At 38.5% G+C, this 17,557-nt stretch overlaps 1 protein-coding gene across 3 annotated transcripts in view; it reads right to left on the bottom strand.

Annotated features, from left to right (window-relative positions):
• Window positions 1-24: 24 nt before the first annotated feature.
• ACTN2 (actinin alpha 2) overlaps window positions 25-17,557 on the bottom strand; it is a 129,053-nt gene continuing 111,520 nt past the window's right edge. For 2 of the 3 annotated variants that reach the window (XM_059715672.1, XM_059715675.1), the window contains 7 exons: window positions 16,933-17,115; window positions 15,316-15,450; window positions 14,521-14,700; window positions 12,305-12,451; window positions 4,263-4,328; window positions 3,135-3,293; window positions 25-1,286 (listed from right to left, as the gene is read on the bottom strand). In XM_059715672.1, coding sequence (XP_059571655.1) covers window positions 1,128-1,286; window positions 3,135-3,293; window positions 4,263-4,328; window positions 12,305-12,451; window positions 14,521-14,700; window positions 15,316-15,450; window positions 16,933-17,115 — 1,029 coding nt within the window. In that variant the 3' untranslated portion in view covers window positions 25-1,127. Of the gene's footprint in view, window positions 1,287-3,134; window positions 3,294-4,262; window positions 4,329-5,386; window positions 5,465-12,304; window positions 12,452-14,520; window positions 14,701-15,315; window positions 15,451-16,932; window positions 17,116-17,557 lie in introns of all 3 variants that reach the window. The other variant, XM_059715677.1, reaches the window with a different exon arrangement.

Genomic DNA, 17,557 nt, shown 5'->3' with positions numbered 1-17,557 from the left:
TAAATGCCCATGACAGAATCCTCATAAAGTTTTGAAAAGCAGACTTTATTTAGTAGGCACATCATTGCTTTAGTAGACTGAGCTGCACAGCTCATTTTATTTCACCATTTGTGAATGTTTTTATTTGAATACACTGCATTTCTCCATGTCTGTGAGGATTCAAGTACAAAAATACTGTTTTGCTTCACTAAAAGATGAAAAAATAACAGTAAAACCAACTACACTACCATAGCTGGATATAAAAAAGAACTGTTGTTGGACAGAAGACACTGTAATCTGAGCATTGATGAAACTGCAGCACAATCATGCTGAGCTTGTACAGATAAGAGTTTGTATCACATGGGATGATGCAAGCTGCTCACTAATAAAATAGGGAACAAAGAATCTGCTCAACACAGACATGGGTAAGGGTCTCAAAACAATATAATTAATATGACTTAATTTCCTTACTATGTTTCTAAAAGTTTGCTCTCAGCTGCAAGGTTAAAGGCTTAAAGGAAAAGTACTGCTCATTATACTATACTAACTCATTATCAACCAGCTGGCTTAGATTTCAGGTGTTACAGATTTCTATTCCAATAGAAAAACATCTTTGAAGAGATACAAACATACAATCTTGCATTATTTTAGCGGCTAAGAATTTTATCTGATTGGCATTTCTCTTCCCTGAAAAGCTGTATTTTATTAAACTGTACCTGCAGAAATTATACTTTCATATGTATGAGAAAATGTGACTCCTAACGTTCAACTTCATGTGCATTGTAAAAGAAGCACATATGGCGTGAAGAATTTTTGAACATGGCAAAATTATTTTGAGTCAGTAATTTAATAGCTTTGATTTTTTTCACAAGCTTTATTTTCTGTTTTCTCCACAGAAGTTTCTGAATTTAATATCTTTTTTAAAAATACGTTCTAATGTTGTGTGTAAGACCGACAAACTAAAAACCTAAAAGTGCTTCACACTGTAATATGCACTAATTATCTTAGCGTCTAGCATTTTACACTGAATGTACCTACTACATTGGAAAAACTCATTTTAAAATCAGCTTGTCAAAGCTTTCAAGAAGCTATCTGGGAAATCAGTTTGTTTGTTTTAATGAATAGGGTGAATATAGCCAATTACAGAATTACAGGTCACTTTCTCCATACAGTGCTGATGAAAACACAGTGTAATCCAGAGCTCCGGAGACAGAACCAGGTCCAGTGTAGGGAGGCATTCTTTTGATGCAGTACTGAGCTTGCTCAGGAGGCAGCTCTCGACGAAGCTCTTCTGCGAGAATATAGGGCTGAAAAACAATTCCCCCCCACCATTAAAGCAGGTACAAAGCATCCCATTTAATCAATTATTTGGCTTTATTTTACAGCAGTAATATTAATAAACTGTTTTTCAACTCCCCAAAATAGTTCTGCTTAGTTTTAACTTCAGCTACAAGCAGGTGCAACTAACCCCTTCAGAAAACAGATTGGGTCAAAGTCTACCCTCAGGGTATGTTTACTTTGCAGTCACACTTTTCAGCAGGTATTTCAACTTGTGCTGAGCTCTGTGCTGCCACAGTAAAACTGCTACCAGTTCCCAACCTAATTTAAAGCTAGCTCATGTATGCCTATAGGATGCTTCCATGATTTCTGTGAGAGCAATGTAGACATACTTTCAATCATATGCAGATAACTTCAGTGTGAGAGGCTGTTTTCTTAGGGTGATATATTTCATTGGACCAATAGAATCTTTTATTGTTGGTCCAATAAAAGATATCACCTTGTCTCTCGCATAATTCTTGGACCATCTTGGTTACCACATCACTCTTGCGCTATGTACACTTCAGTGCTATTGTAAATCTATAAGTAAGCATTTACTGTCATTGTTCCTGCTTTCAATTTATAACAATAAAAAGGCACCCTTCTACTATTCTTGGTATGATTTAAAAGAGAAATATAATAACAACATGTGTGATGTTTATGTTTTGTAGAATAAAGCACTAATGCTACTTTCTTGAGACCGTGACCTGAATTTCACAGCAAACTTCTGGTGGGAAAGTGTTTGAAAAATCAGTCTGGCCCTTACAAGCTGAGATCACAGAATCAATACAGAGGCCCAAACTGAGTCTCCTACAACAGTAGTCACTGTTCTCTTCTGAGTACAGATGCTTTTTTCCTACAAGCACTGTCTCATCTACTGGTTACTCCAGAACAGTGGTCACCAACCAGCCAATCTCGATCAACTGGTCAATTGTGGAGCCTCTGACAGTCGACGTCAGTCTGTCAGAAGCTCCATGATTGGGAGCAGCAGGTGCACTTGGCTGGGCTGGGTGAGGGGTCAGAGCCCAGGCAGCTTGTCTTGGAGGCAGGGGCAGGGCAATAGATCCTGGGGTGCCAAAAAGTGATCTTCAGGATAAAAAGGTTGGAGACCACTGCTCTAGAATATGAGTTCCACTCTCTTTCCCCAGCTCATGCACTGCCAACTGGTGCATTAAAGGGAGCATATTGCACCTTCTTCTGGAAACGTGTTACTGATCCTGAGCACCAAGTGCTTTGAGGAGCCTGTGTACTTCCCAGTGTTTTTCTGTGGCAAGGCATCACTGTAGCACTGCCATCCCCTAACACAGATGTGTTATAAAGGTGTGATCTGGCTCAGGATTTGGTGTAACTGGTGGTTTATTCAGCTGATCTAAACCGCATTTAAAATCAGCTAAATTCTACAGCATTGCCCAGCTGCAGCTGTGAGTAGAAGTTATAAGGAAGTTTATGACAAGGGATTTACCCCTCAAATCACTCCTGTCACATGGATATAAGTGAGAGTATAGCATGCCCACTAGATATGTAGGCTGTGTCACTGGATTATAAACTCTGTAACACGTTGGATTTTTCCTAATGCTTTGTTAGATGAAAGGATAAGGAGCAAGCTTTGAATTTCACACACATTCCAGTTAGGCAGTTGGGTCAAAGTCCAAACCTGCTGCACAAGAATAAAAGGTGAGAGCTTTATTCTATAGTCTTACTACCTGAAAAGAGAACCTAGCAAGAAATAAAGATTTTGTATGAGACTTTCAGCAAAGAAAGGTTAAATAACAGAGTTTCTGAATAGAGAGAGGTAAAGTGCAGGTAAATCCTTAGAGCCCACCACTAAAAGGACTGACCTTATCTGAAGCTAAGATTCTGAAGGAAGCTATGACTTGCTCAGCTGTGTCTGTGTCCGCAGTCTCTCTGGTCATGAAGTCAATGAAAGACTGGAAGGAGACAGTTCCTTGCCCATTGGGATCAACCAGGGTCATGATTCGGGCAAACTCTGCTTCACCCTTTTACAAAATTCAAAAGACATTGTCAAAATACAAATTCTAACATATATGGCATATTACTAGAGACTTGGGGCAAATTTTTTAAAGGCGCTTAAGTAATTTAGGAACCTAAATGTTGTGGAAATTTAACAGGATTTAGGTTCTATACTGTCTATATCACCTTTAAAAGTGTGACTTAAAACATTTTTTAAATTATATCCTGTCTTGAAAAGACAGCAGCTTTTACCACTCTGAAAGCATTTTCTAAATTGTTTCTCCATACTTTTGTTCTTCTGTCTTTTTTCACCAATGGCTTGGTGAATTGAAGGATTTTAACTCAGTCCTTCATTATTTCACCCTGTTGGCTCCCATTGACATCTATGTAAAAAAATTCAATTTTTAGCATAAAAGAGGAGCAGGTTCTGTGACACCGGTCCTGGAAGCAATTCTGCACTGATTATCTGTTATTGTGGAAACCCAGTAATATCACATGGCAGTTTTGCCCATCAGAAACTACTTTCAGGACTGCTGGCAATAACATGTTGAAATGTGAAGTTACACAAATTATTCTGGTGTTCATATTTATCAAAAGAAATTATTAAAATATTCTTCCTAATGCAATCATTTATTTCTAGGAATATTTTTCAGTTACAAGAATATGTCAGAGAGATTTAAAATAAATAATTCAGTTACAAGAATATGTCAGAGAGATTTAAAATAAATAATACATTTAAATTGAAAAGACGTATGTTAATTTATCAACTGTAAAATTAAAGGAATATTTTTTATAAATTGAAGCTAAATGCAACAGAGCATGAAAAATGCTTTCAGAGCTATATTTAAAAAAAATTTTAGACATTAAAAGTATAAAAGAAAATGCAAAAAGAAAATATCTGAAGTGTAAATATGATTAGTTGCAAACTGTGGCAGCTGTGGTTAACATTATGAGTGATACACAAATTGAATTTCACTGTATCTTAAAATTCATACCAAATCATAACCCATTGAAATTAAGCAAGCTCTGAAATCGTCATGATCCATCAGCCCATTCTTCTTCTATTGATCAAAGCAGCATAAGGAATACAGGAGGGAAGGTTTGAGGTATCAGAGACAGGTAGGAGACCATCACCATTTCCATAAAGATGATGAATTTATGTCAGCAGAAGTTTGGATCCATGGAATGAGAGGATGTTCATTGCCAAAGTGAGTCACGAGGAGCATCATCAATTTAAAACAGTTGACACATCACACACGTCAAACAGACATCAAAAGGTATGATACCAGAAGAAGGGGAGGTCAAATACAACATATGAACACACAGAGCACAACCAAAGAAGAGAGAAAGGCAAAGGAGAAAAGTTTGTCATTGAAATAGCCAAAGTCTTGAAAAGTAGGCTGTTTCATTGTGATACAACATAGTTTAAGGTTTCAGTGTTGAAATATTTATCAGAAGTTGTAGTATCCTCTAGTGACACATTAAAGGCATACTGGAAAAAAGTTAATTTCTCTATGTTTAAACTATTGTACCCCAGAGCCCAGGCAGACTGAACTGTGTGCTGAAACAAGAGTTTTCTTTCCTTTAACAACTAGCTAATGGGATCCAGTTTTCAGCAGAGATCTGAGTCTGTGAGGTCAATGGAAAAAAGTAAATTGTTCTATACCCAGCAAAGGTCTGGCCACAATCAGGTTTCTTACCATCACCCAGTTCTGAGTAGCAAGGCAAGGGCGGCCTGTTGCTGAGAATGATCATTGAAATGGGGTGATGGTAAGAAATATTTAAGACAGAAGTAAGATAAAGTCTACTTGTACTGGCCAGTTCTGTGTTCTAACCTAATTCACTGCTTCGCAGAGCACCCTGCTTATACTGGGTCATTCTGAGCACAAAGGAGAGCTCATGCCTGGAAGTGTGAACAATGAACAACTGGCAGTGATGTGTGAGATGGGGAAGGCAGCAGCACCTCCACTGTTATTCATCAGAATCCAAATAAACAATCTTGAATCAAACAAAACCAGCAGATGACAAAACTGTATACATTGGAGATAAAATCCACACCCTCTTCAGGCTATTATTATGCCAATCTATCTGAAAACAGTCATTCATCAGTTTCCTCTACCTGCCTGTCATTTCCAACCTGTCCGAGGCTGATGAGGCAGGCTTTAAATTCATCAGAGTGGAGATTTCCAGATTCATCCTAGCATCACATCAGGGGTCATGCATGCAGCAGGTAAAAGGAGGGGAAAAAGTCACAAATCAGGTTAGTTGGGTATTGCAGAACACTCAGAAGTCCTATCAATAATGAGTTCATATCAGACCCATCATTGTGTATATGTGCAGCACTCTATTGCTGGAATGATTTGAAAATTACAGTAGCATATTTGTTCCCATTGCTTTTCTTGTTCTTACTCCAACTGCAATGTTGAAATGTCACTATTATGTAAAAACCAATTCACCTCCCACTCTTCTAAACACACATTTTCTCTAAATGTTTTGTTCCTGTATGCTACTAGTTTTGTCCTTCATTTTCTGTTGGCATACCATATAATGGGCATGGACAGACATAATGATTATAGCAGTTTTAAATACCTCTGTAGTGCTATAGAAAGTGAGCAGGCAGATGAAGCACAGTGCTATAGGGCTACAGAAAAAGGCTTTGAAATGTATGAAAAATGACCCTGAATAAAACAGGATAACACTGAAGTGCCTCACAGGCAGTTGTACATATGTAGACTATGGAAGTGCTCCAGATGAAAAGTACTTAAAAAAGGAAGCACCTGAAGCACATGTTTGTCTGCCCATTATAGCAGATAGAGTCAATGGATAACTTGACCTAAATAAAGCCATTCTATTACGGTTGTTACTACTCTCTTGATTTGATTTTTTTAATGGAATAAAAGAGAAGAATTTTATTTTTGCTTAAATGCAAAAGAACACCTGATCAGTCATGTAATTGGTCTCCTTTTATGACCCTAAAGTGGAGTCTGCTTTGAATATGGACTATAAAAAGGGCAATGGGGTGGTTCTAAGTTTAACTTCCCAGTGACTCCAAATCAAATTTGCTCAATTTCCTAAGTTACTTATCTTTTCTAACAACTAGCCCAACAAATGTATGTTGAGTTCTGAAAAACAGACTGGTTTCTGGACTGAACATCAAACATAATCCCTGAACTAATTAAGGTATTTATGGATTTAATTAAGGTGCATGCCATTAAGGTTTGTCTCCAAATTCTGCAAGTAGTTTCCTTTGATGGTCTGAAAGACTGACCACTTGTAGAACTGTGCTAGGCCCAATTTTTTTTCTATCGCTTCCACATGAGAGAAAAAGAACTTGGGTCAGTGGGTTAATAATCTATTTTTGAAAGGAGACTCCTATATACATATATTTGTTAAAACCATACATGGTCTGAGAGAGGTATTGGATGCATTAAAAAATACATTGGTACCACGATCAGTTCCTGTCTCCCAACATTTTTAGAAAAATAGTGATGTTGTAACATTTGTTCCATCTGCCATTAATCTCCCACAGCTCCACAGAGTGCAGATGAGAGGCAGCAGTACAAAGCCAATGTTTACAGATAGGTTGGGGATGAAAATTTTGAACAGGGTTTCTTGAAATGAATGAAGACAAATCAAGTGCTTCCTTTAAATTCAGCCATAATTAATGGGACAATGTTTGCTGTGAAGTACCCTATTTCAAACAATTACTACAGACTCTCCCGAGCATGCCAATCCATTCTGACTCATAACTCATAAGAACATAAGAAGTGTTATACTGGGTCAGACCAATGGTCCATCTATCTCAGTATCTTGTCTCTGGCAATGGCAGGTGTGAATGCTTGAGTAGGATAGCATATACACCATGTATAGAGTAATCTATCCCCTGTCATACCCTCCTGGCATCCATCATCATTGGTTCAGACATGCCAGCAGATATACCTTTAACTGCTCTGCTTAATAGCTATTAATAGATCTACCACCCACAAATTTGTCTAGTTCCTTTTTGAATCTGGCTATCCTATCTGTCTCTACAACCTCCTGTGCTAATGAGTTCTACAAGTTAACTACATGCCATACAAAAAAAAGTATTTTATCTTGTTAGTTTTACACCTGTCTCCTGCTAATGTCAGTGGGTGCCCCCTATTTCTAGCATTCTAGGACTTGGTGAATAACAATTCCCCATTCACTTTGTCCATACTCATCATGATTTTACAGAACTCTATCATCTCCCCCCTCAGCCTTCTTCCTTCCAAACTGAAGAATCCCAGCCCTTTTAGTCTCTCCTGGTATGGCATCTGCTCTATCCCCTTGATCATGTCAGTACCTTTTCTAAGTCTACTACATCCTTTTTGAAATATGGAACCAAAACACCACACAGTGATCAAGATGTGGATACACCATGGATTTCTATAGTTGCATGTTTTCAATTCCTTTCTTAATGATGCCCAATACTTTTTAAAACTTTCTTTATTAATAAATCCAACTTACCAAAGATGTCCAACATTTTAGGGGCTTTTTTTGGTTACCACTGCACACTGAGCAGATTTTTTTAGAAAATTATCTACAATGCCTCCAAGATTTCTCTCTTCTCCAAGCTCATTCTGGATCAGCTCCAGAAGAAAATTATACCAGGAGTGAATTCATATATTCAACTTTATTTATAAGGCCTAGCAGAGTATAAAAAACATGACAGGAACTAATAGTTAAATCCTCTCCCACTCTCTCTGAGCCCGTTGGAGCCAGACTATGGGGGAATTAGGACTGTTTGACCAAGTTTGGTGGGGGACAGTATTGGCATGTGCCCCTGCTTTTTGTACAACCCAGCCCTTATTGTACAGCAGACATATGAGGGCACACTGCAGGAGTTGCAAGACCTATGAATCCATAGCTACGTGTATCTATCAATCATTCCCTGAATAGGTGTATGGAGGGAAACAAATGTGATGCTGGAGTTAGTATCCATTTCGTGAGCTGGGCGTGGCTGCTTGTACCAAGTATTAAGGCAACATCGGAGGCTTCATGAATTTTGTAACATGCATTGATCCTGGTCTAAAATACATCCCTTTTTATGCCACACATCAAATAAACATAAAATCATAGGAAATTAGGGCTGGAAGAGACATCACATGTTCATCTAGTCTAGCCCCCTGCTCAAGGCAGGGTTGTCCCTGACTAAACTATCCCAGCCAAGTGTTTGTCTAACTTATTCTTGAAAACTCTTGAAAACACAATTGCACTTTATATGAAGATACCTTACAATGAAGTCATAGATCTCTTTCTATTGCTTTCCCTGTTTTAAACTATAATGTGATGCCTCATTTATGGAGAAAAGTTTCTTTATATTATGTGTGTTGTTTACAAGCTAACATTAAACATTTACATGAGTTCTAAAGGGATATAAGTAACTTTGCCTTCTTCATCCTTCCCTTCCAACCCAGAACAAAACACTGAAATCTCCTATCTTGTCTCATTATTAATCTCCTAAAACTTGTCCTTTTCCCTCTTTGATTTATATGTGGCCTTCTACAAAGACAAAATTCTAAGCAAAAGTAATGCATCCTCAAATGAATGTTAATTTATCTGTATGAGTTTACTGACATGTATTGTTTTAGAGGAAGCTGTTAGGTAAAATATAGTGTCAATCTTGCTATTGTTTTCCATGAAAAGCTCCCATTTAAAGTCTGTGGTATGCACAAAAAGTAGACTTTGGCTCAGAGTCGCTTCCTCTGACCAGGGAAACAAGAACTTCACCTGGTATTGCATATATCGATAAGTAGATAATCATATACTTTGCAATCATGTGTAGTGTTTATTGAACTGCATCAAATCGGAAATAAGAACCTCTACCATTAACATGACATGTGGAAACCAAGAAAGAACTGAGAGTTGCCAATTGCCAAATATACCTTTCACTATTCCAATTTCTGTTTATGAAAAATCACTTGTACATCACTTTGAGCACCAAAAAAACTTTCAGCTCTACAGTGAATTTTGCCTCCATCCTTTTTATTTCCTGTTGCAATAAATTTGAAGAGACAGAGAAAATATACCAGCTCTACAGATCATGAATGTCCATACTCAGAACTAGATTGTGCCTTCAGGCACAGCCTTGAACAAGATATGGTAAGCTCCACCCATGTAGAAGCCATTCAAAATAATGCGGGCCTAATCCTGAGACCCTCATTCAGAGAGGGAAGGACTGCAAAATCTATTTTTAATGGTAACAGATTTTGCACTACAATATAATTATGCTGTTGTTTATTTGTAATTGCTTTTCCTAGAAATGTAATAATGGATTCCCCTCTCAAATCTATAACTACATGAAGTTCTCCTTGGAGGTAGTCTACAAACAGTTGTTAGTCTCATGCATGTCAAAATAAATGAGGAGCAGTTAGTAACTCTTTGCAAATTAGTACTTTGATAATATTCACACAAACACAGCTTTATAGTTTCGATTTTGGTTTAAACTGAAAAACTGCCAAGAAATATTAAGCTAAGACATTCATTAATGATCCTGTTGTGTTTATATATTTAAAGTCTACTCATCAGGCATTATATTAATATTTTGGATCTTTGCTAAATGTTTGTCATTGTGAATTACATTTTAATTCTTTCAGTGTATTTGTACAAATACATCATACATAAAACCACTGTTTGAAACAATAGAATGATTCATTATAAAAGTAAAACCAACATTTTGTCTTACAGGGAGAATATGATGCTTTTCATGTTTTTAGGGCCAAATTCAGGTGACCCAGTTTCCCCTTCATTTCAATTCAAGGCAAAGGATTTCATAATTCTGCCATATCTGTCTAAATATCCAGCTTAGAGAATCTATTCTCAAGTATACCTAAATAAACTCTGAAGCTGAGTTGACACCTTTTATCCTCTGACATAGAATATTTAAGTGTGTGGGACTGAAGGGAAGATATAAAATTGAAAAAGCATCTTCAGTCTCTCAAATGAGTTTGCTCAATGGAAAAAAAACATCGCTGCCTCCTAACCTTTGTCAACTGAATCACATCTTCCCATTAAATTATACTTTAATTCATCCATGCAACCTTCACTCTTATCAGTATTTCCACTATCTGTCCATGCAGGAAGACTGCTTTAATAGCTGGGTATTTTAGCATTTTACTTTTTCCTTTCTTAAACTTTCACACTGGTGAATATTAACTACTCTCTAGTCCTCTGGTTTTACCTTCTTTCCTTAGGGCCTGGCCCCTTCTACCCTGCATAAATCTTTGTCAAAGCACCACCTTGCTCTTGGCCCACTGCATACAGCTGCTATGCTTGTGTATTATTTCCTCTAGAATCTCTAGGTCTGATTGCTGGTTGCTGAAAAGGTGGAAGCTCTGTAACAAAAGAGTTGGCTCCCATAAAGCTTTGCTTCTCCATATAATCTTCTTGCCTCCTGAAGTACCAAGAGCATGGCCGTACATTCATGTGGCTACCACAGCCTGCACTTCACCAGCTTTCCATGCTATCCCCTCAAAGCCATTGGTGAGGGAGCTGCTGCTATTTAGGGGGGCCAAAAGCCGCCCTTCTAAATTCATGTGAGTCAACTGCTAGAAGTGGCTACACCAGTGGTCCCTAACATATGGCTCACATGACCCACAAGACCTTCCAATGTTGTTTGTGGCTATAGAAAATTAAAAAGTTAAAACTGAGGCTGAAAAAGAAAGTAAAATGGGATGTGATTGCCCACTATGCATTACCTCCTCAGCCATGTTATCTAGGGAGCAACCAAAAATTTGGGGACTCCCGGACTTCACAGTGCAAGTTCTGCTGTGATTGGCCATCTTTGTGAAAAGTTGCTTCTTTTTTTTAATAGATTCACTTAAACTATATGGTGTAATAAATCTGGGCCTGATGTTCTTGTCTGCTTTTAATGTCTCTAATTGCTCAATTATCCGCTCCAGTGCACTACAAAAGCCTTTTAGCTTCCTACCCTGGGAAATTTATTGTCTCTAGGATGTTATCCTCTGCTTTAGACTGAATGGAAAGAGGAATTACACTGCACTACAATTATATTTAGTTTTTTCCATAAAATCTATCACTAACTCCTGTGATCTACCCTCTTTTAACTTATGGGCGCCTATAGACGAGCAGCGAGGCTGCTCCATCATGCTATAATTACAGTGCATTGGAGTATGGTAATTATTACCGTGCTCCAGCAGCCCCTAGCATCTCGTGCATCAGCATCCCTGTGCTTAAAAATGGCAGTGAGGGCACTTTATCTAAAGCTTGTTCGAAAAGCTTTAAGTGCAGGGACGCTGACACATGAGATGCTCTGGGTGCTTTAATTAGAGCAGCTCTCGGAGTCACTCTAATTAAAGTGCCTTCCCCCCTCTCCCAGAGCACATGTATAAACACCTATGTGTTTGCCTCTAATGCAGAAAGTTTTGTTTTTCTCTGAAAGGCCGGGTACCAGGTGACTATCCCAATGTATACAAGAGTAAATCCAGGTGCATGTAAACCAATTTGGTTTCAGGAGTGGGATTAACAATTCAGCTAATTGGATAAAGATGAAAGGGAAAAGGCACTGAGCCCTGAATGGGTTCAGTGTTAGTGAGTGTGTGTGTGGTCTGGGTGTGTGTGCAAATCTCTGAAGCCAAGGCTGGTTTAAAACCAGTGGCCCCAGAGGGTCAAGGCAAGCAATTCTGCACAACCTGTTGATGGAAGGAATTGGTACTGGGAGAAAGCATATAACACGCTAATGCTTTAATGTAAGGGACTACATCACTGTGTATCATATGCAATTACCTATTTTCTTTTTTATTTTAATAGGTTGTTGCAAATATTGAATCAGCTGCTTTGCTCTGCATTATATATCAAACTTGAACAGAAATTTATTTTTAAATCATCTATATAATCAATACTATGATTTTAAGAGAATATGACTCCTCTTTTATTTTTCTTTATTACTCATGAAATTATTTATTCTAGTGCATCTTGGATTTTTCTTAAGACAGTGACATTTAGAATACAGAGAAACTTGCTTTTGGGAAGTATAGAAGATGTAGGAGTACTGTACCCTATCGAAGTGATTGAAGGATGCTCTGAATTCATTCATTTGTTCTTGGGTGATACCCTTGGCATCTCTTGTAAGGATCTGAGTCTCCACTTCATTGATAGTTCGGGCAATGGTGGTCAGGAGGAGTTCCCATCCAACACGGACATGCTATAGGAGAGGACACACAGATTCTTCAAATTAGTCCTAAAACACAGCTATTTAGATTACAAAAAGGAAAGTAAAAGAGAAAACAATGGCAGCTGAAATATTTATATGGAGAGTTGCTTGTTAGCTCTAGACTATTACTATGAATACATCGGAAGTACAGGTTGTAGCAGAAGGCCACCTCTGGTTCTCCCCCAAACTCTGCTCTGTGACAATTAGGTTAGTATGGGCCCTGCAGAGGGTACATCTCTTTAGGTAACCTAAGCTGGATACATTCCTGGGGGGGGGGGGGGACCTGTTCCCTCTGCCTACTTGATTGGCATCATATACCTGGGTGAGGGGCTTGGGCTCTCTAGTGAGCTAGAGACTGCCAGTCTGCCCAGCAACCACTGATGCATTTCAAATTGGTTGGCTGGCAGCCAACAGGTGCTGGCCTCCATTGGACCAGGTAAATGAGGTCATAAGGGCTATATAAGTTAAGGACTGCCCAGGAGGAGCAGCAGTAGCCATGATGAAAACTCAGAGAGAGAAGAGCTGGACTATCTGAAACTTGCTCTGTCTCTCAAAACTCATGATCAATGAACTGCCTGCTTCCAGAGGGAATCTCCATCTGCTTCTGGATGATACTTGTGAGTAAGGTACCTGAGATCTAACTAGAAATATAGCTTGCAGTAACTCAGATGTGTGATCAGAGGCTACTCCAGCCACCCTGTTTGCTCTATGGGATTTATCTGACACTAAGGAATTTATCTATGGGATTTATCTGATACTACTCAACTCTGTACCCTATTCCAACCCTACTCCTTGTAACCAATAAAGTTCTCCTGTGTACCTAGCATGGGAGACTTATTGGGAGTGGGTCTAGATTATGCTTTGGGGTCCCCTTGGTTCGGCTGACTAAGGGAGACCACTACTTGTGCTTCCAACTGAGGGAAGCACCCCAAGTTCTTGAAGTGAGTCAAGTACCCTTGAGGGCTGCTAGGCCTGTGTTTCCCAGGGGGCGCAGTACCAGAATCAAGCCCGTCCCTGGGTGGTGGCAGCTCTACCCCCAGGCTAGTAAGTGTGCTCCAGGAAGGGGGTCAGCCGGACATGAGGCATCACCAGGGAGGCACTCAGAGCCTGGAAGGTGGTCGGGTGCAGTGAGTAGGTGGCTCAGTGCAGGAGCACCCCCTACTGTCCGGTCACACAGGTGATATACAGAAAAACATGGAATTCTTTCCTAAACTTATATCTATTCATGTCCTGTTTCTATGCTTGATGACAATGCCCATTTTAGCTACATAATCCATTGTTGTCTTAGATTACAACACTTGGATTCAAGAGCATTGGCTTAATTCTGGGAAGTATTTGGCTGGCACAGTTGTCTGTCTCTAAAACTTTCTAGTTAAAATTACTTTCTTACCTTGGGCCCCAAACTTGTTGAACACTAAAACTGATGAGTCACTTTATGCACCTAGGTAGTTTCATTTAGTTCATGGGAAAACTTAGTGTGGAAAGTGCCTCAGATGTAAGTGTTGGCAGGTTTGCAGCCTTCATTGTAAGGCTGTTTATTTGTCATGGGAAATAAATGAAAAAAATGAAAGAAACTTAGTGCTCTCATGGTAGAAAAGTCTTGATTTTAAAGAAAGAACGGAGCCAGGAAAGATTCTATTTCAGAAAATGAAGTTGTTTGTCAAAAGAAATTATTAAAGAAGTCAAAGAAATAGCCTTTATGTTCCAATAGAGATATTTAGTAATATTTACCTGGTCAATAATCCATACACCCAAAAATAAAGCCTCAACAAGAGTGTAGGTTCCCAGTCTTGCAAGCAGCAAGGCTAGGACTTTCCTCAGCATTGGGCTGGCCAGATAAGATGGTATTTTAGTTTTAAAAAATGAAAAGTTTTGTTTAAATCACAAAATCACAGTCAAAACAAACTGAACCTTAGAAATCTGTTTTTCTTCTACTGCTAATAAATTAAAAGTCTGGTAAATTCTGCCTTGTTTTAGATCCCCATCAGATCAGGGAAGGGGGGTTATAATGAATCTGATAACAGAATGCCTGACAAGAACAGAAGTGAATTCATAGCTACCTCCATGGTATAGTTGGTGTGCTTGTTATCAAAAACTAGTGCTTCCTGGATAAGCTGATGGTCTCCTTCCAGCTTGTCAATATTTGTTTTGTAGTTGATGATATTGTGCTCATATTGCTTCAGTTGATTCATCTGGTCCTCCAAGGGCCCTGTCATTTCAATAGAGCTGCGGGCAATTTCCTATTACATGGAAACAAATAAAAGAATTAAGCTGCAGGTTTAGTGATTTGCCAACCATTTACATGAAAAAGCAATGTTTTCATACTAAGAGTTGGCAACAATATAATCCTCTGCACAAAAAGAACATATTCTACCCTGAATTACACTCCTCAGAGGAGATGCACACTTACCTCTGGAGGTAACATCAGGGCCATGCTGTCTTTGTGAAAAGATCACAACTGATGTAATAATCATCATCTTCTAGGAACTGATTTTCAAAGGTACAACTCCATTTAACTATCAACACTTTGTGCCTTTAAAAATCTCCATTCTACTATTTTCATTTTCTTCTGAAAGAACTAATCTAATCTAGCTAGAGAGCTTTTATTAGCTTTTATGATCCCTCACTGCTTTCAAATCCTTTAAAGGAGTTGATTGCATTTGTTTGACTGGCAGAAGGCAAGGTAGATTTGCACTTTATAGCCTAATTAAATGAGGGATGCATAAGCTATCACAAGCAGCGGCTTACTTCATCAGATACTAAAAAATTGCTTGGAGCGCCAGAGCATTGCAGTCCAGGCCACCAATATGCTGTGTGTACAGACACCCCTTCTTCACAACCTGAGTGGTACTCACCTCCATCTTGGTCTGGATCCATGGTCCAATGACGTTGGCCTGAGCAGCAAATTGGCGACGAAGACGTTCATTAGAATGCTGACGAGCTAACTCCTCCTGTAAAGCTTGATCCCTCATAGGCACAAGTTGCTTCACCTGCCAGGATGCCAAAGGCATGAGGATGAACACGAGTAACTCAGATCAGATCACATTTGTAAAAATAATAGAGCATGACCTGGTAGATGCTGATTTTTGAATTTGATCACAAGTTTTTCCATTTCAAGTGCAATTTGAAAACAGAAGTCATACAGTAGAAGGTGCCTTGGGTGGCTCCCCTGAGCAATTCAAACCCCTTTTTGTATAGAGCATGTCATTGTCAACATTCCTTTAGTAACTTGAAACTAAAGCTGGGAATGTGACCAGAAAGATGAAATTTTAAGTCAAAGAAAATCTTACTTCTGCCTGCATTCAAGTTTAAGACTATTTAACTTTTATTTTGTCACCACAGGTTTGTTCTTTTGGGTTTTTTGTTGCTGGGTTTCAGTTTTTGGTTTTGGTTTTTTTGGCTTTTGAAATACATTCTGATCAAATTTACTTTCTGTCAACTTCACTTAGCTTTAATTGGCATACAGGATTTCATTTAAGCAGAGCCACTAGGATAGGTTGAGAAGAGATATGATGGGCTTGGTTTGAATATCGATGAGTCTGAGTAAGTGAACTCTAGAAATATGTTTTTTGCCTACAATGCATTGTTGTTAAATTGAATCTGAGTTTGGGGGTCAATGCTTTGGCCTTATAACCTGCTCAGATCAGCTTTCCATGGTTTGCACTGTATGCTGTGTATTTGCATGGATGTGAATATTCTTGGTTATTCTTTGTATTTGCCTTCTAAGTGTTTTCCAAAAGCAGATCAGGAAACTGATCCAGTACCCACCTAAATGCCTGGCAGTTTTTCATTTAATTTCAAAGGGAGCACAATTGGTTTCTTGAAATATGTATTTGCAGTCTTTAACTATATAGCCATATGAATGAAGAAAGCAATTCCAATTCAGGTTATTGTAATCTTACTTCATAAGTAAATTTAAGATATGCACCCCTATCTAACATTTAAAATGTATTTTAAATACACTTTATAGAATAAAAACTAAGATGGGGGCCAAATTCTCTTCTCAATCCCATATCAGTTATCCAAATGACCTACTAAGTTTGTTCTCTACAAATGAACTGAAGCCTGATTAGCAATGTTAAATACATTTGACATTTTCTAAACACATATTTCTTCTCTCACCAGCTACTCATACTATCCATAATCACATCCAAGCTTCTTCTGGCCAGTAACTTTATTTCACATTACCATATCTTTTCTTGTGTCCAGACTAACAATGATTTTTTAATACAAAATTTCATCCTGGGCATGTTCCTGAAGTGTTTACACATGGATAACAGACACAGATCCTCCTGAGTGTTATGGGATCATTTGGAGATTTTTTTTAAATGTTGGGGTTTTTGTTTTGTTTTGTTTTTGCAATGGGGAGTCAAGGCAGGGTGTGGAAAATTCACAATTAGTGCAGCCATTCTCATTATTCATAAATGAGAACAGTATTCATGCAACAGTCTTTCCACTTGAGCATACAGTACCTTTTCCCACTTGGTGCGGATTTCATCCAAAGTGACAGTGCTGTAAGGATTGTTTGAACTTATTCTCATGTTGTAGCTCTGAATAACTTTCTCAACTTCATTGTGGATTGAGAGGATAGCCTGTCTTTCACCATCTGCCTCTGGCAAAGTGGCTTTAAACTGTTCATGGGCAGTGATTAAACTCTGAAATCAGAAACAAAGAGGGATAGCATTAGGTTTGTACATTAGAATCACAGTTCTGTGGTGTTGAACGCCTGATATAAATACATTAACTGGTTCAGAGACACACAAGCTTTCATAGGCAACAGTCTACTTTTTCTGATGGACTGCAGTCCGTTCCTAGCATCTGATGATATAAGTTGTTGCCTATAAAAGTTCATGCCTCTCTGAACTAGTTAGCTGGCAGCCTGTCTGCTGTCAGACTAACACACCTAAGTATTTAAGTAGAAAAGTTGCAATTCATTAAAATGTAAATGCAATTATTTTTATTTGGGGAGATGGTAAAGGGGAGAGGGAGAGAGAGAGAGAGAGAGTTATTTGCAATACTGAAAATCTAATATTTGTGCTAATGCATAAAAAGTGAAACTGGACCACTTAGTGTTACCATTCATTCACTGAGAAAGGT

Source organism: Alligator mississippiensis, chromosome 1 (assembly GCF_030867095.1).
Source record: "Alligator mississippiensis isolate rAllMis1 chromosome 1, rAllMis1, whole genome shotgun sequence".
Classification (NCBI taxonomy): domain Eukaryota; kingdom Metazoa; phylum Chordata; order Crocodylia; family Alligatoridae; genus Alligator; species Alligator mississippiensis.
The sequence above is the reverse complement of the archived record's forward strand: the minus strand, read 5'-3'. Positions and strand labels throughout refer to the sequence as shown.